The 21,139-nt window shown below is 44.8% G+C and overlaps 10 protein-coding genes across 10 annotated transcripts; 6 read left to right on the forward strand and 4 right to left on the reverse strand.

The window, feature by feature from the left end:
- Positions 1–1,495: 1,495 nt before the first annotated feature.
- JR316_0010959 (uncharacterized protein) lies at positions 1,496–2,344 on the reverse strand (the record flags this gene model as incomplete). The annotated part of the gene is made up of 2 exons (XM_047896623.1): positions 1,496–1,639; positions 1,715–2,344. 2 exons carry the CDS (start codon positions 2,342–2,344, stop codon positions 1,496–1,498), a joined length of 774 nt encoding a protein of 257 aa, XP_047744668.1.
- A 590-nt stretch (positions 2,345–2,934) lies between these two features.
- JR316_0010960 (uncharacterized protein) lies at positions 2,935–3,552 on the forward strand (the record flags this gene model as incomplete). Its single annotated transcript, XM_047896624.1, has 2 exons — positions 2,935–3,066; positions 3,124–3,552. The coding sequence occupies 2 exons, from the start codon at positions 2,935–2,937 to the stop codon at positions 3,550–3,552; spliced, it is 561 nt and encodes a 186-aa protein (XP_047744669.1).
- A 334-nt stretch (positions 3,553–3,886) lies between these two features.
- Positions 3,887–4,659, forward strand: JR316_0010961 (uncharacterized protein; the record flags this gene model as incomplete). The annotated part of the gene is made up of 2 exons (XM_047896625.1): positions 3,887–4,155; positions 4,197–4,659. 2 exons carry the CDS (start codon positions 3,887–3,889, stop codon positions 4,657–4,659), a joined length of 732 nt encoding a protein of 243 aa, XP_047744670.1.
- Positions 4,660–4,689: 30 nt separating this feature from the next.
- On the forward strand, positions 4,690–5,423 carry JR316_0010962 (uncharacterized protein; the record flags this gene model as incomplete). Its single annotated transcript, XM_047896626.1, has 2 exons — positions 4,690–4,832; positions 4,958–5,423. The coding sequence occupies 2 exons, from the start codon at positions 4,690–4,692 to the stop codon at positions 5,421–5,423; spliced, it is 609 nt and encodes a 202-aa protein (XP_047744671.1).
- A 475-nt stretch (positions 5,424–5,898) lies between these two features.
- On the reverse strand, positions 5,899–6,447 carry JR316_0010963 (uncharacterized protein; the record flags this gene model as incomplete). Its single annotated transcript, XM_047896627.1, has 1 exon — positions 5,899–6,447. The coding sequence occupies one exon, from the start codon at positions 6,445–6,447 to the stop codon at positions 5,899–5,901; it is 549 nt and encodes a 182-aa protein (XP_047744672.1).
- Positions 6,448–8,827: 2,380 nt separating this feature from the next.
- Positions 8,828–9,178, forward strand: JR316_0010964 (uncharacterized protein; the record flags this gene model as incomplete). Its single annotated transcript, XM_047896628.1, has 2 exons — positions 8,828–9,115; positions 9,140–9,178. The coding sequence occupies 2 exons, from the start codon at positions 8,828–8,830 to the stop codon at positions 9,176–9,178; spliced, it is 327 nt and encodes a 108-aa protein (XP_047744673.1).
- Positions 9,179–11,089: 1,911 nt separating this feature from the next.
- On the forward strand, positions 11,090–11,660 carry JR316_0010965 (uncharacterized protein; the record flags this gene model as incomplete). Its single annotated transcript, XM_047896629.1, has 2 exons — positions 11,090–11,592; positions 11,639–11,660. The coding sequence occupies 2 exons, from the start codon at positions 11,090–11,092 to the stop codon at positions 11,658–11,660; spliced, it is 525 nt and encodes a 174-aa protein (XP_047744674.1).
- Positions 11,661–11,718: 58 nt separating this feature from the next.
- JR316_0010966 (uncharacterized protein) lies at positions 11,719–14,342 on the forward strand (the record flags this gene model as incomplete). The annotated part of the gene is made up of 5 exons (XM_047896630.1): positions 11,719–12,280; positions 12,390–12,540; positions 12,669–12,879; positions 13,061–13,270; positions 13,323–14,342. The coding sequence occupies 5 exons, from the start codon at positions 11,719–11,721 to the stop codon at positions 14,340–14,342; spliced, it is 2,154 nt and encodes a 717-aa protein (XP_047744675.1).
- A 240-nt stretch (positions 14,343–14,582) lies between these two features.
- Positions 14,583–15,320, reverse strand: JR316_0010967 (uncharacterized protein; the record flags this gene model as incomplete). The annotated part of the gene is made up of 2 exons (XM_047896631.1): positions 14,583–15,143; positions 15,192–15,320. 2 exons carry the CDS (start codon positions 15,318–15,320, stop codon positions 14,583–14,585), a joined length of 690 nt encoding a protein of 229 aa, XP_047744676.1.
- A 4,433-nt stretch (positions 15,321–19,753) lies between these two features.
- On the reverse strand, positions 19,754–20,650 carry JR316_0010968 (uncharacterized protein; the record flags this gene model as incomplete). The annotated part of the gene is made up of 1 exon (XM_047896632.1): positions 19,754–20,650. One exon carries the CDS (start codon positions 20,648–20,650, stop codon positions 19,754–19,756), a length of 897 nt encoding a protein of 298 aa, XP_047744677.1.
- Positions 20,651–21,139: the final 489 nt, after the last annotated feature.

Below are 21,139 nucleotides of genomic sequence, written 5' to 3' on the forward strand. Positions count from 1 at the left end.
GAAGATGATGACGACCTTTCAGAAGACAAGCAAATCAAGGCCATTCAGCTATTCCGCAAGGACTCTACTATTGCACAATCCTATCTTTCAATCAAAAAGAAGTCAACCCGTACCCGATATATTCAAATGGAGTTATCATCTGCATTTGCATAGGTTTTTATATTTTAACATGTTTCTACTTTTTTGCTGTCCAACTCTATGCCACTCTTTTAACATTCTACTCTTTTTATTTATTGTCCAACTCTGTGTCACTCTTTTTGGATACAAGCATGTTAAGAATTCTATGAAAGCACCTAAGCTAACATTAGATTCCATGACTTGGGAATAAAATTCTATAAATACCTTGAAATTGTATCTCCACTGCGTTGAAAACGTTCCTGCATTTCTGCATTTGAAAGACCTGTTCTGGCAATTCGAAGAAATATTGCCAGTTGCTCCTCAGTTGACATATGGTGTGTCGGGCGCAAGCCAGCGTTCTCTTCAAGCTCTTTAAGAAGCTTGCGGAAAACAAACCGGCTCATGCCCATTTGACGACGAAAGCGCAAAGGATGTCCTTTTGTTAATTAGCAATTAAACACAATTGTAGATGCTTATGACACACCTATTAATAGCTCCTGAATCCACATTTGACCAGTATGTGCAGAGTTGTGCATTGCTTTTTTCTTGAGATGAGTGCCTGCATGGCTGAGCACGGACATAACTCCAGAAGCTACACCAAGCAGGCACAAAGCAGCTTTTTTATGCTTTTCTGCACGAATTTGACGTGATGTCGCATGTTTTTTGGATGGACTTTGGGGATTTATGTTAACCATAGCTCTGTAGAGGATAATGTAGTGTAGAAATGATGGTCAAGCAAGAAAATCGATGAGAAGTGGCTCGAAATCAAGGTATGTTTACTATCTGATTTGATTTCGCCGAGTTCAGGCCGAGTGTGACCTAACCGATCAAAACCGGTCACTTGGTTAGTGACATATTTGTAACCTAACCTAACCTAACCGAACCAACTGTAACAGGGTTACCGAATGGGGCCTTATTTATAATGTACATTACCTAAGATTTAATAATAAGGATATTATGTGAGACATGGTGGATTTACTTCCGCTACCTAATTAGGAGATTAGCGTGCTACACGTGTGATTTAGCCTGGCAAATCATAGCGTACATAACGTGCCATTTAGCGCTAAATGGAGCTGCCGAGTGGCCTGCGGGATCCGCGTGTCTACCTACATGGAAGAAACATGGGCCGGAAATGAGCCGGACGGGTCCATTTGCATCCTGTGTATTGCAAGCAGATGGATCCGCTTGACCCGTGTTGTGCTGTCAGATGGACCCATTTGATCCGTGTCTTCCCAGAGAGGGAGGGTTATTTGAGAGGTATTGCGAATCAATGAGCACAAGGGCTCCAAAAATAATTTATTCATCTCTACCGGTATACAAATGCTTTTCCAAACTTGATTCAATCCCTGCCAGCCCAGTGTCAATTTTCTCCAGCGCATTATACATAAGTCAGAATCTCTGACTGCAGCTGATGCAGGTGGAGGTTTTTGAACGTTGTGACCTTGCCGTCATAACTATTGTCGCCAACGGAACTGTCGATTATTTGGTCGTATGTTGCCCGTAGCTGCTGCTCGGTATAATTCTAAAATAGTTGTTAGTATCTAGTGCTTGGTAATATCTGAGTGCATACATATAAAAAAGGAGGGTTAAAATATACTGTCTGATCTGTCACATCCTCAAACTCAATGTTGGACTGGGTAGGAGGCGAACCGGGGTAGCCATCCATTGGATCAAACCTGCTGTAGATTTGATAATAAGGGTTTTGAAGGAGCAGGTGGCATGCTTCAGGCGGTGGAGAATAGTGACCTTGCTTCCTCTCAGAGAAAATAGCTGGACGAGAGTCCATAATGATTTTGTTGACAACAAACATGTATGAAACATGTGCTGCCATAGACGGCGGAGCCACATCATCCCGGATGACAGGCATAGGTGGAGGATCCAGGGTATCTGGAATAACAGGCATAGGAGGAGGAGCCAGGGTAGGTGGAATGACAGACATAGGGGGAGGAGCTAGGTTATCTGGAATGATTGGCATTGGCGGCGGAGCCAAGTCGTTCCAGATGACAGGCATTGGCGGCGGAGCCGTGTCGTTCCAGATGACTGGCATTGGCGGCGGAGCCGTGTCATTCCGGATGACTGGCATTGGTGGCAGAGCCAGGTTAGCTGGAATTACTGGCATTGGCGGCAGAGCCAGGTCTTTCCAGATGACTGGCATAGGGGGCGGAGCCAGGTTAGATGGAATGACTGGCATAGGAGGTGGAGCCAGGTTAGCTGTAATAACAGGCATAGGGGGTGGAGCCAGGTTATCTGGAATGACTGGCATTGGCGGCGGAGCCAGGTTATCCGGCTTTGCTGTGCATTTGCTTTCCTTAGAGTTGCTAATATTTGAAGACATTGCTGATGCTCAGAAATCAATTAAAATTTACTTGAATTAATGCAATTAGTCTTACATTTTATAGGTTTTACGGAAGGAGGTTCCTTCAGTTTTTTGAGAAGCCTGGTAAGATTATTGAGACTGGTGTAGTCAATGGGGGAATTTTTACTAGAGGTGGGAATAAAGTTGTAGGAGGACATACAGTCCAGAAAGTGCAACTGGGTGGACTTGTTTATATATCTCACGGAATACAATACTATCCGAGGATTCTCCATGACACGGAAATAGATTCACTCATATATCAAACTTAGCAACTTTTGCACAAACTGGATCTGGTGAAGAAATCACATGACTCAGATTGTACATGTTTGTGTATGGTTTTGTTTTGCAGGACTGCTTTTTTTAGACTTTTTTTAGACTAACTCCAACCACGATCACTATCCCCACGTTCTACCGTGCCTCACCCATTAACACGTCTTCCCCCAAAAAAAAATACTTTCCCAATGGCCGCTTCATCTTCCACCACCGCCACCTTTGCCCAACGCCTCGCTGACTGGGAAAAAAAGTTTACTGAGTGCTACTGCAACGGTGAAAGCACATTCAATGCTGAGTTGGAGCAGCTGTACAAGGACTTGGTGAGTAAACAATATCCTTTGATCATGACTTGCTCAACAAAAAAAAAATTCCAATAGGTTCCATTGTGTCAGGAGCATGTCAGGGACGCCGCCTGCTTCCGGCTCATCAACTATGTTGCGAGCCCTGTCGTGTATTTATACAAGACCAGCCAGGACAAGGACGGCAAGCAGGTAGCAAGGTTTGAGGTTGACTGGGCGACTTTGCATCATCAAGTCGCAAATTTCAAGGCATACCAGGAAGGCCAGGAGGCACAGAGGAAGAGAAGGGAGGAGGAGGAGCAAGAGAAGAGGAGGGAAAAGAAGGAGCAAGAGGAGGAGGAGAGGCAGAGGGTGGAGGTGAGGAGGAAGAGGGAGGTGAGGAGGAAGAGGGAGGAGAAAAAGAAGAGGGAGAAGGAAGAGGAGAGGCAGAGGGAGGAGGAGGAGGAAGGAGGAGAGGAGGAAGAGGGAGGAAGAGAAGCAGAAGATGGAGGAGAAGAACAAGGATGAGAGGAGGAAGAGGGAGCAGGAGAGGAGGACCAGGGAGCAGGAAAGGCAGAAGGTGGAGGAGAGGAGGAAGAGGAAGCAGGAGCAGGAGCAGGAGTAGGAGCAGGAGACAAACAAGAAGAGGAACAAGGAGGAGACGGAGAAGAGACGGGCCAAGAAAAGCAAGGGCAAGGCAGTCGAACCCCCGGTGGAAGACGGACCCGTGACAGACGCCCACAAAGACAAGGGCAAACGGAAAGCGGCGGATCCTATAGAGTCCATTCAGTTAGCTCCAGCGGATTACAGGGGCCCATGGACAAAGAAGGGGGAAATCATTCCCCACATCACCGCCTCCAACATGCCTGGTCACCCAGCGTACAGGGAGAAGCTGGAAAGATTGGCGAAGTCCAAGCAGGGGAAATTCAGGAGCAAGGCAATCATAGGAAGCCACACGGACAAAGACGCGGACGCGGACGTCGACAAGGACAACAAAGGCGATAACAAAGGGGCACCGTCTACCACCCCCACTGTCACCCCCCACCCGGAAGATGCGCACGCGTTTCGTAAAGAAGGACACCAAAGACGATGTCCCCCCCATTCAGGAAGGCGCGGTCAAGATCCCAGAAAGTGCGCCAGGTGCCGGAGAGGATGGTAGACATGGTAGAAAGGTGCACGGCATGCATCAAATTCAAGGTGCCATGCTATGTCAAGGGGAAGACAGGCACTGAGCCTCTTGTCCCCGTGAAGCACCAATCTTGCGAGTCTTGCAAGTCTCGCAAGATCCACTGCAGCTTCTACCCGGGGCACAACACCTTTGTGGGTCAATTTTTGACGACGCCACTGGGAAGCTATGGGGAGGCGTTGAAGTTGGAGGAGGGAGAAGATGTTCCGGCGAAGGGGAAGGCCGGGGAAGGGTTGTTCCCTGAGGATGTGGAAGAACTGCTTGTGCAGCTCTTTGAGCGCCAAGGCAGAATCATGAAACGGCTGGACGGGTTATCCGCGTCCATGACGGTGATTAATGCATGGATTGCAACGTTTGCCGAGACAAACTTGGCGGTGGAGAATAGGATGAAGAGCATTGAGGACGGCATCCAAGAGGTGAAGGCCAAATGGACCATGGCCAAAGAATAAGTGGCAGGAAGCACCTCGCTTTCCGTCACAATGTTCAACAACATCACCAAGAGGATCAACCACGTCCGAGATATGGTCGACAATTTGCTGGAGCAGGATAAACAAAGGAATCCCGCCCCCAAACAGGCAGCAGGACCCTCCAAGACGGAGGTTGAACAAGAATTGGGTCCGTCGTAGACCCGTGAACCCACCTCTGCACCACAATCCCCAAGCCCACCACCACCGCCAGCACCCCTCCCTTCCTCACCTCTACCTCCAGCAGCACCCATTCTCTCTGCCATGTCTGTGCCACCAACAGTGCTATTCTTGCCCGGTTCAACTCCGGAAGCGCCTTCGCCCCCCTAGCTGGCCGACCCTTGCTCCTCCTGGTACCGCCCATCTTTTCCCTGTTTCCACCACCCCCTCTGCCAGCTCCACGTCCTCAAAGTTTGACGTCAAAGGCCGCACCATTGTCAAAGGGTGCACCATTGTCAAAGGCCGCGCCATTGTCAAAGGCTGGCCCATCCTCAAAGGCTAAGCCATTGTCAAAGGCTAAGCTATCCTCCAAGGCCGGGCCATCTGGAAATAGATACTCATCGGAGTTGTCTGATCCCTCAGACAGCAACGAGGTTGAAATTGTGGAGGAGAATGTTGAGATCGTGGCGTCCATGCTGCCCGCGTCGAACATAGCCACAAAGACAAGGGCTAGACAAAAGCAAAAGGCAGAAACGACTCTGGCTGAAGCATCACGCTTGCCCAAAAAATCCAAGGCCCAAAAAAAGTAGTGTATTTCAATTCTTTGTAACTTTTTTTTGGTCTCCTTTTTTGCCTGTCATATATTACATTGCTCACATCCCTATACAGTTTTTTCATCATTTGGACTGTATCTAGTTTTTACTCTCATGTGCTCATCTGTTTTATACCTCTCCTAAAAAGTAGCACTTGATGATTTTTAATGAATCCCACTTTTTGTTTTGATTTTGTGTGAAAACATGTTTGAGAAACATCAAGATAAGAATGAAAAGAATTACATTCAATAGGTATCATGAATCTACTTCAACAGCTAGGCTTTCAAAGTTTTTTTTCTTTGTCTTTTACCTGCTACAACAAGCAGACTTGCTTCCTGAAGTGCTAAGGCATCCGAAGTCACATTCCTGCGGGCCCGTGTTTCATCCGTTTCTGGACTTATTACTGTCTCCACGAAGGCATCACAAGTCACGTCCCTGCTGGCCCGTGTATTATCCGTGTCTTGGGTTGTTCTTATTTGGACTCCATCTTCTTCCACTGTGTCAAGTGGATCTGAGTAGGGCTTTGTTTTTTTCCTAGGTTGAATCCTTCTAGTTGGTTTTGGCTTAACTGGGGGGGTACAGAACTCTCTTCATCGGGTCTGTCCATTTCCGCCGTTCCAACATATGGCACTGTTCTTTTTCTTGGCATAATCTTTCTAGCTGGCTTGGGAGGCGCCTCCTCAACCTCTGGAGTTGGGCTGGATGATGGATTGACAATTGTTGGGCTGGATCTACTTGGTAGAGAGGGCGGCTTGCTAGATCTTGAAGTTGCGTCGGTAGGAGTCTCATCCGTCTCTGGTGTGACTTCAAATCTGGCAGTAGTGCATGGCATCGCGGATGCCGGACTGCCCTGTCCATTATCAAACTCTGACAAATTGGATGATTCAGAGTCGCTTGAAGATTGGGTTTGAAGTTGTATAGCTTTTTGCCTCAGACGACGTTTGGTTATGGCTGCAGGAGGTGGAAGTATTGGGTGGGCTTCTAAGCCGTCAAACAAGTTGAACGGATAGAGAGGTTCCATAATGTCATAGCCATTTCCAAAAATCTTTGAGAATTTAAAGGGGATGTCTCCTTGGGCTTGACAGTCCCTCCATAGCTTGAGAATTGCAGAAGTTGACTCCAGGCGGAGCCGGCTGGGATCCGTCACAGGGATTGAACTTGGCTAATACTCTAGATCAATCATTTCTGCAGAACGCCTTTCAAGAGCATCCCAAGGAACACTTGAACCAGGCCTGTCCTTGGCTAAAGCTGTATACATAGTTAGCAAGTTTGTTGAGGACATAGACAAATTACACACCATAAACCTTGTTCATGTAAATTCTAATAATTGACTTTTGTGCATAAGCGACTTCTCTCCCAGTTGAGCCATAGATAGGACTAGGTATTATTGGAAATCCATTGCTGCTAAACTTGAGGGATTTTTCATGAAACGATGCTTCTGGCAGTGCTGGATTGGCCACACCCTTCTCTATTTCTAAAATGTGGACAAAGTATTGAACAAACGCTTTGCGGAAAGCAGCCAACTCGGATGGAAAGAGTTGCCCAAAGGAAGGAATTCTGACATCGTCGAGTACTAGATTGCTTGTCTGGGTCCTTCAATGCCCACCAGTCAACATTAATACGGGCCAAATTATTTCGCCGTGAATGCTTACGGCGGAACTTGTTCATGCCGTGTTTAACACTTACATTGAGTATTCAATTTTACCCTCAATATCATAATGCTCCTCAAAGGTAATGGACCTCATACCCATTCTCTGCCACTTAAGTTTCTCCATTTGTCGAAGTATTTTTCTGCCTTGCCTGGCAGCAGTCCTGCAGATGTCAGATTGACGGCGGAAACAAGTTCCACCAACTCACTTTGCCTTCGTTGATTTTGAAACACCTTTCTTATTCCATTCCTCAAGGATCTCCATGAACCTGTTCTGCTCCTCCTGAATCAATCTGGCCTCAACCTGCTTACGTCCTTGTTAATAAAACTTCATCCAATCTTTACTTCCTTGAGCAGCATTCCCTGATAGAAGCGCAACCTCGGAGTCAATCTCTGCCGACTTCTCCTCACAAAATACCGTCTGAAAGGTTATATGGGAGTTCAATCCTTCCAATTTTACACTAATTTGATTTGACGCATGGTTTCTAAACCAATTTAATATTCGCTATTGTGATGGTTTATGTGTGTAACAAAATTTTCAAAGAAACAACAAGCTCACATGCTTCTTCACCTTCCATTCTTTGTGTAGTTGCTTATCTTCCTTCCTAGCACGTCTAGAGTATCTGTGATCCCATGTAGCTTGCAGCTCAGGTATGACAGTGTTTTGTATGTAGTCTGCTTTGGATGACTTTGATGTATTTTTGTAGGACTATACATGCTTTTTCAACACGCGCATTTCCTTTGTGGTCCATATATTTGATTCTTCCGGCGGAAAGTCACCCTCCGCTGTCTGTCCGCTTCTGGGTCCGTTGTGGGTTGTGGCATTTGCGGTGGAAGGAAGCGGATCTGCGTCGGGGGATGCATTGGTAGGCATAATTGCAGTGATGTAACAAGTAGCTTATTGATGAGTATCTGTGTGATCTAGTCAAATCTCACATCATACGGAGATAAAATAAGCTTCCGATCATACTAAATAAATGATGTGATGTCATATTTTTCCCAATCAGGTAATCCCACTTCATCGTTGGCCACGATGATCAAAGCATGCTGGTCACTGTCACATACATTGAACTCATGATTTTGCAATAGTTCCCTCTGCACTCAATTAATAAACACCAAATTTTGTAAACATTTAGCGCTTTATATAAAGATAATTTTACAAGATTTCAAATTCTTGTTGGATGGTTGTAAAGATACAGAAACACAAAATACAAATTCACGTCTTCTCACCCAAAACTTGTGAAACCCAAAACAGCAGTCATCTCAGAGACCATGAGAGGTATTCAAATGCATAATTTTTTTCAAAAAATATAATGATCTCAGTGAGCTCATTTTGACACATTTTCTAGTATATTGAGAATATCTCCATAAATATAAGGACTCACCTTCTACAAAAAATGTCATTCTGTAGCTGTTAAGATTATCTTTAATATGATATATGCCAGAGGAATAAGGGGCCAGCCAGTGAAAAGATATTTCAAAAACACTCCAAAGTGTGGTTCTGAAAGGCTCATTCTGCATCATATTGTACATTTATGATGGGATCACGTCCATTTTGTGCATCTCTGAATCAAGTTTTGTTCATAGCATTTCACTCACTCATTCAAATATGCTGCAAGATAGGTCATATGAAAGCTATTTTTCCCCTCTTTACAATGGCATAATTGAAGGAAATTTATCTACAGAAATAAACATGTTATACTACATTTAGATCTGCGCTCACAGGCTGTCAGACTTTTTGTTTCTAACATCCATGGGCTTCAAGAAAATACCTGATAGGGGATTAGATGAGGAGTTTTCCAATGTTTGGGAGGCCTCCTGGTCTAGTGGGGCCAAGAAACAAAAGAGAGGGCGGCCAAGGATCCACAAACTTCCTGCAGAATCATCATCAACAAACCTCCCTCAAACACCGACTTACTCTTTCCAAAACCATGAACACAACATTCTGGAAGAAGAAATACCTCATTATCCAAGAGATCTAACTGATCAGCAGGTACTTGATAACCTGAGACAGCTAGATGACAACAGAACGGGAGAAAAGGTATGTTTAACATGTTTTCAGTAGAATGATCAGGATGACTTTACCTATCCAGTCTCAAAATGATTACCTGAGGGAATGGCTCCCAAAACGAGAAGTGTATCTTGGAACAATGATTGGAGGAGAAGCCCCGGATCCGGATCTGAATGGACGGTGTCAGCAATGTCAAGGAATGTCTGGAGTGTGGAGATGTTGCCAATGCTTTGGCTCTAGAATTTTGTGTTCTGAATGCCTGCAAAGAAACCATCAATTTACACCTTTCCACCGCATTGAGAAGTGGACGGGTCTATATTTCTGTCCGGGAGCTCTGTGGGAAGTGGGTGTCAAGTTGTATTTGGGTCATAATGGGAAGCGGTGTCCTTATCCCATGGATCCGAGCCATCTAGGATGTGACGGCAGAAACAATTCATCCGGGAGTCATGGGCACGGCGGAAACAATTTGCCCATCTTTGAAGATGAACACAGATTGGACCTGGATCTGCTTCCTGCGAGCAATGACCAAGAATCCTTTACGGCTTAGCTTCTGGTGGACCCGGAGGTACCCCATTTGGTTGAGCTGGACGATGGAAACGATGAAGACGATGATCTATTTGAGGAAGTCGATACAACCTATCTGGACCAACCTCGTCCAAAGGCAGCAGACAACAATGGAATTCCTTTCAAGGCAATTGTGCACACCTCCGGAGTCCATTATCTGCCCGTGCGAACATGCACATGCCGGTCCGTCTGCCTTCCGTCTATCGATTTACAGTATCTGGAGATGGGATTATTTGCAGCCAGCTTTGAAAACATTCAAACTGTGTTTACAGTTGAGGTCCTTGAGGACTTTTGGATAGACAACCTTGAGTGCAAAACGTCGGCTTATCAGTATTACCAAAAGTTGCGAAGACTGACTTTGCCAGCATTTCCAAAAAAGGTGCTGAACCGTTATCGTGAATTGAGAAGGCTTAGTAGAGAATACAGGGACCTTGTCCTGAGACAACATTATGGAGAAGGGCATATAAGAGAAGCGGTGGTTTCTTACTATTGTCATTGCCATGATTCATCACCAGCGAGGATGGGTATTAATGTATCTGATCCGATTGACAGCAGATCTGATAGTCCGTCTTAGGAACTCGGTATGTCAATGGACCCGTCACCGGGACACAGCAGATTAGATGGTCCGCCTGCACCACAAATGACGCGGACCAAGGATCATCCCAAAGTTGAAGATAGGAGAGGAAAGTTGGCCTTATTCTGCCCCGCCTGTCCACAGCCTGGAATAAACCTACCTGATACCTGGATTGATGATGCTGACAGATGAGTTTTGGTTACTCATTAAGGCTCACTGCAATTGAGAGCAAATAGCAATCTGTACATATGTAGTTATGTTGCAGATGGTAATTTCAAAGCAGATCACCTCAATCAGAAAAACGAGGGAGACGATGTTTGGTTGAGCGTTGGAGAAGGATACATGACTGCTCCGGGCCCATACAAGGAGCACATCAAGAAAGCAATTTCTCTTGCTCCATGTTATAAACGGATGCGTTATCTACCATGATTTATCTTTCACGGCGGATGCTTCCCTTCCATGTCAAAAAAATCTTCCACGGCGGATGGCTTATCCTTCGTGTAAAAAAATATCAGGAACAAACATGTCATAACTACCACGCCCAGAAAGCTGAAAACAGAGTCAGCCCGGGTAAGAGAGTACATGGAATTGGGGCACACGCTTGCGCTAGGCATGGATGCTTCTGTCCATCCAGCGTTGTCGATTTTGACAAAGGCAAAAAGCAGATGCACATGGATTGGTCTTTGACTCAGGCCAGGGAAACTACCAACACACAGGGAATCACAAAACATTTGGAAATCTACAATATAAACTGTCAATATTGCGTTAATTTGGCAAGGCGTCTCTCTAAGTCCACAAAAATGCATTGGCCACCTTCTGTTAAAATGATTTTTGCAATTGGTTTATTTCACATCCACGGGCACAAGATGGAATGTCTTTACAACTATGCATCCACCTATATCCTGGGTGTGGGAATCATTGACGGAGAAATCCTGGAGCTGTTGTGGTCCGTGTTAAATGACACATTCCGGAGTACATGTTCCGCTACCACTGCCCATCAAGCAGAGGTTTTGGACGACCACATGGGGGATTCCAACTGGAAGAAGACCATTAATATGGCTGCAACAATTGCTGCAAAGTTCAAACGGGCACGGGAACAGTCCAGAATCACAGACCAATTTTATAGGGGTATCACGGATCAACAAGATTCCGGGCTCATTAACACTTGGGAAGATGAAATTTCAAAAGCAGAAGCGGACCAAGAACAAGGTGTGGCCAACGCTGTTGGCAAGGTAATGGCAAGAAAAGTGAAAACGGCTGCTGGACGCCAAGAAATTGAATTGCATCTTTCAAATATGGAACTTACATCTAATGGTGCTACTGGAAAGGCAGCATGGATATCATCCGGCTTAAAACTGGAGCAAGCGCAGTACAATTATTTCAATTGCATCCTACAAAATTTAACATGTTTTTAGATTAGAGCTCAGGGAAACTTGACTTGGTCAATAAACGTCACTCCATGCGGACCCGCATTGAAGCCTTCTGTCGATCCGCTATGACCTTCATGGGCAAAGATGTCTTGGAGGATATTCAAGGGGACATCGCTCCCATACTTGACTATGAAGTCAGTGACAACGACAATCCTGATCTTGGAAATGTCAACATTACCCGCGCGGATCCGGAACAACAGCCGCTTCCATTTCCCTCCGCCGTCAAACCAGATTTCTTTGACAGCCTTGACGCGGGAACAAACCTCATTTTAAAGGGGCTTCGCAAACTTGAACTTCAAATAAGACATGGCCACGCAGATGACTGTCTGGAAGCTGTCCGGTCAGCCTTGATCCAGCTGTCTTGGCAGTATAAATATCAGGTTCAGACCGCCGACTCCGTCTATATGGGGACTTGTGCTTGGGATGGCGTCAAGCTTTTGAATGCTTCCTGGAAATTGCACCGGCGACTCTACAACACAAACCGTCAGAAGATGATCTATTTATCTACTGGCGTGCAAGACAAGGATAATATTCGGAAACAATATCCCATTCTGCAAGTCCATGATTGCAAGCATAGTAATGCCGTGTCGGATCCAAACATTTGCAGAGGAAGCTCGGACCGTCTAAGTTGGATTTAGAGATCCCGTCAGGGCCTGGACAATGATAATCAATTATACGTTAATGAGTGTGAGTACTGCCATTTGTATTTCTAATTTTTTTCTCAAGGGTTTTTTAGTCTTCAGGCTAAACTGGCTCCGCGCGCGAGCTCAGAGGAATAGATGGCAAGAGGAGCTGGCCTTGACAAAAAAGGAAATGGAATGGACTGTCAGATTTTATGTGTATATGGCAAAGACATGGTGTGCACGGCATGATTTTATTCCTGACAGGTTAGTTGGTTACAGGGCAAATGCTCAAAAGCAGATTGCCATGTGAAATGATCTGGGGCAGGCCGCGGATAAGGTTTTCCGTCAAATTAATCCGGAGTATCCGTCCGTGTGGAGATTTATAATTACAGATTAACCAGTTCTTTGAACATTCTTGTTGTATCCCATCTCGTTGAATTCATGCACTTACTGCAGCTTTTTAAACCTCCTGTCAAGGATGAACATCATCTCCTTACCTATGATGAGCGACGTGCTCTGGCCAAAGTTCATGTCCATATTTGTGGTACACGGATCCGTGCCGGATACCGTTTGTTCATTGCAAACGGAGACTCTGTTTCCTCTGTGCGTTGCCAAAAATGGATGTATTTGCTTGACCTGGAGGTGGTAAGACAGTAATTTTGAACTATTATATCTTGCATTGAGAACTGCTCGATAGGCTATACTGCTGAGAGTACTCGGATACTGCTATGTCAATGGATTCCAAGTTGATATTCCATTTTTTATATCAGAAATTCTCAATCAGAGTATACATGCCGTTTTGAACCGAACTCCCCACCATCGAGCTATTCTATTTGAATCTTTAAATCAAAGCTGGTCAGCATGGGAAGATGATGAAATTTTAAATCAGACCAAGAGCTGGGGATATTGGTGGAGGGACGGATTTGCTGAAGGCAATGAGTGGCAAGTTGCCTTTGTTACCGTTGAATCGCAAGCAAGAGAATTTTGGAACAAGGTATGTTTTTTTATTGCGGTGGATTATATCTGATTTGCGTGCTTCCCACCAGGTGGTTCTGCCTGAATACCAACAAGAGGTACTCTGGCTAAATAATCAGAGGAAAGAAGCTAAGGAGGGTGCAAATTCATCCACCTCTGGGCCTCCAAAAAATCAAGAAAACAATCCCAAGGGCAAGGGAAAGGCGGCTGAACAGACATCCGTCCCCATCTCGGGGAAGCACGGATCCGCGTTCATGGGGAAGCATGGCTCTGCGTTTTCACCGCCCACGGGGAAACCCAATCCGCCGACCCTTGTTGCAAACACGCGGGATGAAACATCCCCGATTGCAATTTCTGACCACAGACCGCCCTACTGTCCCCGCTGCGGTCAGCCTATCCTAACGGGCGTAATGAGGGAGTTGGCTTACCTGCGCCGGAATGTGGCGGACAAAATAAAGAATGCCCATAAAGCAGTGACTACTTCTTTGGCCACCTTGGGCAGATATTCTGTATTGGAGAAGATGTGGATTGACTCTAAGGAGCACCTGTTCTCTAACGGCAAAGGGCTTTCAGCCAAATACAAATTTCAGCATCCCGTTCACCCTTCTCCTGACAGTTGGGGAGCTATAATGGCTCAAGCCCGGTCCTTCAAGGTCTCAAAGCTCAAGGTCACTTTATTTTACATCAACAACATTTTTTATTCTTTTATTGCCGTCAAGGAACTACCTTTTCATCCACTCTGGTATCATTTGCCACCCTCCAACACTGCAAATATTCATCTCCCAACAGATACTCTGCCTACGCCCGGTTCCGTCAGCCCTCCGTCAAATGCACACACCAGCAACACCTTCCTTTTTAACGCAAGGTCAAGACCTGTTTTCCCGGTAGAAGAGGATGATAATGATAGTACATCCGATACCACTGAATCCTCTACACCAGCTACGTTTTTAGAGCATCTCGCACAGGACTTTAAAGAGGAGGCGGATGAGGAGTCTTCCGCCAGTAATACGACAGAGGAGTCAGATGCTTCCGGTAACTCGGAAGAGCTTAGCAAAGACGTGTCGGAAACACCCTGGGATGAGGAATCTTAGTTGCCCACCTCTCACACAGGACGTTGAAGAGAAGGCGGATGATGCCTTTTCCACCAGTAATACAACAGCGGAGTCCGATGATTCCGGTGATCTTGGAAGAGCTCAGCGCGGGCGCGTCGGAAACATCCTGGAACAGAAAATTCTGATTGTGCTGTAGCTTTCATACTGTTTTGTTTTGGAAATATAAAAAAATCTTTCCCAAACTCAACTTCCAAGTCAAAAACTGATCATATTTCAAAATCAAAAGTATTGGTGGCCGGTAAATTTGCAAAAAAGATTGTACGTAGTAGACCATCCCGCCTCTTGGACTCCCAGCTCTTCAAATACAGTCCTACGCATGTAATAGACTATGACTGCCCTATTTCCCTTGCACACCGCGCCGTGTTGAAGCAACCTGCCGGTAATTGCAACAAGGATCATGGGATCATACTTGTACCAAAGTCCAAGGCCAGGAAGCTCAAGCCGTCCGTGTTCACCCTTCCCAAGTGGCATCAAAAAATCATACCATGAGTAGCATGACCCATTATCCCGATGGTACGGTGTATCTTGGTTGCTAATGGTGGTCATGACTCCAAAGGGCGAACTCCATATTGTGAGAATTTGCTTCAATATTTCGGCCTTATGGACGAGCTCCAGTTCCGCAGCAAGCCGTTGAAGAAATTTCATTCCCGCCCGGTACTGCTTGGAGTGTATAATGCTCAAGATGGCTTCCAGCAAAGCCGAAGATGTCATCATGTCTCGTATAAACTCCTGTCCAATAGGATTACACAAGTCCAAGGAGACCTCAAGCGGGTTGGACCTCTGAGGAAAATATGAGGCACTATAATACTTAGTAAACAAGTTTCTCACCTCATGGCCTTGCTGAAACCATGTCGGGAAAAAGTTAAGATTTCCAGATTGAAGCCAACCAGGCTCATATCGAAAGTAACTGTCATTAATCCTCCAGCTTGTGGCCAAAGGTACCGCCTTGTGAATCATTGTTTCAATATCCTATAATGAATTCCACACACTCTCCTGTTACTCTTTAGAAAGCATAATATAGGAATTAATTGGTCCATTTCTAAAATTCACCACCCTTGTCTCTGACAAAATACCTGGCAGGTACCACACTAATATGTTGCCTGCACTATCGATTACAGTTCCGGGCAGGGTTTGGTACTGTAATGTAGAATGCACCGGAGAAAACTGGTCTTTCAGGCAAGCCTCAACGGCAGAATTCTGACCCGTGCAACGTGCGCTGAGATGGGTCAAATATTCTTCTGCATCCCACGTCGTATATTTTGCCATTTACACATTATTTAATCTCAATTTTCAAAGCTTATTGATTGCATACCTTGATTTTCAAATGCCTGCAAAATCACCTCCACAGCTAGATTGCACTCAAACATGGTCTCAGCACTAAAGTTTTCCCGGATTTGATTAGGCAGTTCTGCATGCCAAAAACAACTAGCTATCTTTGCCTTCATGTAGTTTGAGAGGGATTGGGTTAGCTCAAAGGCATAATCCATGCTATCAGGGTATGTGGAAAGGAATGTGCTGCCAGTTATAATCTATACACCTTATTACATATATTAACAGTCATCCGATGTACGATTCAAGGCGAATATTTGTCGGAATACAGAAGCGGATGGATGAATGTACCCGTCTCAGCACAACATGGGTCAAGCGGATCTGTCTGCTTGCAATACACAGGATGCAAATGGACCCGTCCGGCTCATTTCCGGCCCATGTTTCTTCCATGTAGGTAGACACGCGGATTCCGCAGGCCACCCGGCAGCTCCATTTAGCGCTAAATGGCACGTCATGTATGCTATGATTTGCCAGGCTAAATCACACGTGTAGCACGCTAATCTCCTAATTAGGTAGCGGAAGTAAATCCACCATGTTTCACGTAATATCCTTATTATTAAATCTTAGGTAATGTACATTATAAATAAACTGTCTTATGTGAGAAACAAACTTCAATATTTGGTCAAGTAGAAAAACTATCCTAATAAAGAATGCACTTGGGAGCCTGCAGAGCATTTGAAAAATGCTTCTAAGGCTATCAAAGACTTCCATGCCAAACACCCTTCAGCACCTAGAAGGATTTCTACTGTGACCTTTAATAGACTTTCTTTTACTCCTATTATTAACTTTACTGAACCTCCTCCCCTTCTTAAACCCTCCAAACTAACTCATCCATGTGCACATTGTGGAAAATGTGCCTTAGAGAGGGGGTGATGTCAGTGTTTCTCCAGTTTTCCCTCTTTATTTTCACAGATTTATCTTATTCTTTCATTATCTTATTAATTATCTGATTAGATAGTTTATTTCTTTCATCATAGCCTTTTTGCTCCACTTTTTTCTAGTAAATTCTATATGATTCCTAGTCTTACTTATCCTTTTTCTATATAATGTCACTTTTATTCTTTAACTTTCCTTTATGATGTAATGTAGGGAATATTCTAGAATAGCTGTAGAGTATAAATACTGGACTTGTAGGTAGCTGTAGCCTCAGCTTCAATCTTTTAGGATATCCACTATTATGGGTGTAATCTCTTAGAATCATTGAGTCTCTTTTACTCTCTTATTTTCTTTCTGCTCTCTTACTCTTACTCTGCTCTCTCTCTTTCTCTTGCTTGATCTTTGTTGGTGGCCTTGTCACACTGATTATAATGTTTTCCTGACAGAATGTCTACACAATGCTAAACTCTTCGCAAATACAAAGAAATACAAATTTGGAAAAGCACAGGTTGAGTATCTAAGCTTCATTATATCCTCTCAAGAGGTAGAGATGAATCCAAAAAAACTCTCCACCATCACAGAATGGCCCAAGCCTAAGACCGTCAAAGATATCCAATTATTTCTTGGATTCACTAATTTTTATTGAAGATTTGTGGATCATTATTCAGAGACTGTACTATCACTGACTTTTTTAACCACCAAAGCAGCAAAAGTATCCTTTCAAGGTCCTACAGAAGCAGCCAGAACATTGTTTGAACAGCTCAAATTAGCCTTCACAACTGCTCCTGTTTTACAACATTTTGACACTCTAAAATCCTACACCGTGGTTACCAATGCTTCAGATTATGCTATCTTGTCCATTCTCTTGCAATCCAACTCTTCTGACATACTTCAACCAGTTGCTTATTACTCTAGAAAGCTCTCATTTGCAGAAATTACTTACAAAATCTACAATAAAGAGCTCCTTGCTATTGTTGACATGTTCCAAGATATGCGCTTTTGGCTCATAGGTTCTCCAAAACCCATCTCTGTTCTCGCGACCACAAAAATCTGGAATATTTTATGATATTGAAGACACTTAATCAATGTCAGGCACATTGGTCTATGCTGTTATCTGAATATGACTTTCAGCTAGACTATAAACCCAGAAAGCATAACCCTGTGAACACGGCTTCAAGACGTTTGGACTTCATGCCTCAAGAGGGAGATGACATATTGAAAATTCAGCAAAAACTAATATTAATTGAATACTATTTACAACAAATATTCCCTTATAACTTGCATTCCTCAGTGTCTCCAGTGATTGCTGCCTTGTCCACATTTATTTTAGACAACTCTGAACTACTTCAAGAGTTCAAGGACACTTACAAGCACGACGTACAATGGCGTGAAGCCACACCCAATCTAATGAATCTTTCACCACTTCAGATGACCTAGTAGTCTTCCACAATGGTTGCCTCTATATTCCAGAACCCCTCCGCCTCAAAATCTTGCAGCTTCATCATAGTTTGGTTCTATCAGGACACCCAGACTATGCCGGAACATATGATCTTGTATTTAGGGATTTCTCATGGCCTAATATGCAAAGATTTGTACAATCTTATGTATCTTCCTGCAAACATTGTGCTCAAAGCAAAATTATTCCACATAAATCTTATGGCTTACTCCAACCTCTTGAAATTTCCCAATGTCCATGGTCCTCTATTTCTATGGATTTCATCACAAAATTACCATTATTGCATGGTTACAACAGAGGGGTCCCTACCACTTATTTGATTCAACTTGGGCACTTGCCCTTCACACCTGTTTATATGGTGCCCACCTTTTTTAGATGCAAAATATATATCATTATAGGCCAAGCTATATCATAAATCTGTATCATAGCCACCCAAATCTGTATCATAGCTGCCCAAAGTTTGTATCATAGCCACCCAAATCTGTATCATAGCTGCCCAAAGCTTGTATCATTGATTTTAAAAGCTATATCATTAATTTCTGGAGCTGCATCATTAATTGTCCAAGAGCTACATTATTCTTTTTTAGATTACTTAATAGCTGTATCATTCTTTCTACATTACTTAATGAAATGATCCTGATGTCATTGATCTGATTAGAATTAGGCTTTGGGCCATCATTGATGGATATGACATCATGCTCAATTAGGGTTCTGGGCCTTCCCCTTTGCCTCGGCCCCTAGCTCTATAAATAGAGCTCATCCTATGCTACTTTTGTGCATTGCTGGCAATGAATTGGGTGCTTTTGGGGGCATTTCTGGACCGTTTCCCTTGGTCTTTTTTAGTAGACCTATAGTTTTAAGGTGTCTCAATTCGAATCTAAAATTAGAATTGCAATATCTTTACTCATTACTGTGCAATTAAGTGTACAATGTTTTGGTCAAAAAGCGCACCTTGAATAGCACCCTCCAGGGGTTGGTATTCACTCTTTTGACCATTTTATTATTTTTTTTTTTAAGTTAGAGGGAGTACATGCCAAGTTTTAGCTTAATTGGAGCAGTGGAACCTATTGAATTAGAATGTGCACCCTACCCCTCCTCCTACCCCTTGTATAATTGCCTTCCTGATCAGATAAATTCAGGTCCAGCTAGGGTTGGTTAGGCACCTATTATACCAATTTTTAGAGCCCTTAATCTTAATCAAATTCCAATATTGGATGGTACCATTCCCCATCCTTCCTAGAGTTTGTGTATTTTATTATAGCATAGGATGAACATTTCCAGCACATATAAGTATGTAAAACTGTCCTATACAGTACCAGAAACACAATGCATACCTTTGAAACTTTCTAGATGAAGAAGAACACCTTGGGTATGAGGTCAACAAAAAGACATTAGGTTTCCACCCTAAAATTGTTAGGAATTGACTTAAGTCAGGAGAGAAGAATGCCCAAAGACCAAGTTGATATCGAAGCTGGGGTCTGACTACTGACCCCAGGACCCTATATATACATGGAGACCGGAGTAACTACTTCCCGGACCAGAGTACTCGACATATGACAACTATCAATAGATGAAACAGGAGAACGATAGACGTGGGACCGAACACAAAGATAGAACAAGGCATGACAGCATGGGACCGTAACAGATAACGATAACGGATAGGGGTGGCACCAATACGTACCCTGACATCACCTCCCCTCTAAAGGTCGGTGTCCCAACGACCTGGTCTTTACCGTGGACGGTTTGCACCAAAGACATGAGGCGGTCCACCGCCACGACGCGCGGTCTGAATTCCCTCCCTAGGCTGAACAGGCCCGGGGCAAGAGTAACCGTCAGAGTGTTGCTGCGGAGCCCTGAGAGCGTCCACCTCCATAGGCGAACCAGGGGTGAGCGACGAGGATGGGCTGGAGCGAGTGTCAACAGCCATAGGAGTGGGCAAATGCGGAGAAGCCGTCCCGGAATGGGATGTCCGCGTAGTTAGGGTAGAGCTTGAGGTTGGAGTAGGAGAAGGAGGTTCAATGACGAGGGTAGGAGGGGCGGCAGTGGGCGCAGGAGGCTGTTTAGGCTTCTTGGACCTAGGGTTGCGGATGCAACGACGGGCAATCCGCTTGCCGATAGCAGAAAGAGCATCACCGACTTCACGAGCAGTGCCCCTAATAGTGACGGCACGCAAACCGGAGGTGACGACGGGGGAGACCAAGATCTTTGCATGCAAGATGTTGTGGATTTGGCGTAAGCCAGTTCCTGCGCGCCCTATGACGTGGCCAGCCTGTTCGTCCGCAATAGACAGGGTAGCGACGATCTTCTCAAGGGCGGCTTTGGTAGTAGTAGAGCGGATGGATTGGGAGTGCGGAGGCCCTGTAGTAGGGGTAGAGGTAGGTGCAGCCGGGCGTTCCTTTCTAGAGGTGCGTCGAGCACGAGGTGCGCGAGCAGAGGGAGTGGGAGCGGCAGGCGGTTTGGGTAGGGAGGCCGTGAGGCGTTCGAGTTTAAACTCAATGGCAGACAGTCGGTCATCAACCTTTTTATCGGCATCGAACCTGACTTGCTGCGCCCTAAAGAGGAGGGTGAAACGGTCCTCGAGGGACATTGTCATAAACCCATCGTAAGACGAAGGAGGGTCGGCCATAGAGTATAGTAGGTGGGGGCAAGGTAGAGTGGAGTAGACGAGCGCTGCAGTGGATAGAGTACCAGGGCAACGTTGGGTAGCTTCGATATGCTGTTAGGAATCGACTTAAGTCAAGAGAGAAGAATGCCCAAAGACCAAGTTGATATCGAAGCTGGGGTCTGACTACTGACCCCAGGACCCTATATATACATGGAGACCGGAGTAACTACTTCCCGGACTAGAGTACTCGACATATGACAACTATCAATAGATGAAACAGGAGAACAATAGACGTGGGACCGAACACAAAGATAGAACAAGGCATGACAGCGTGGGACCGTAACAGATAACGATAACGGATAGGGGTGGCACCAATACGTACCCTGACAAAAATGAGCATATCACAGCTTATACTTCACCAAAATCCTCATATTATACATCTGCGGATAGCTATTACGGTCCTCTACATATTATATTCAGTATGCTAAACAGCCAGAGCACCTCACAAAA

This window comes from Psilocybe cubensis, chromosome 10, assembly GCF_017499595.1.
Source record: "Psilocybe cubensis strain MGC-MH-2018 chromosome 10, whole genome shotgun sequence".
NCBI classification, from domain to species: domain Eukaryota; kingdom Fungi; phylum Basidiomycota; class Agaricomycetes; order Agaricales; family Agrocybaceae; genus Psilocybe; species Psilocybe cubensis.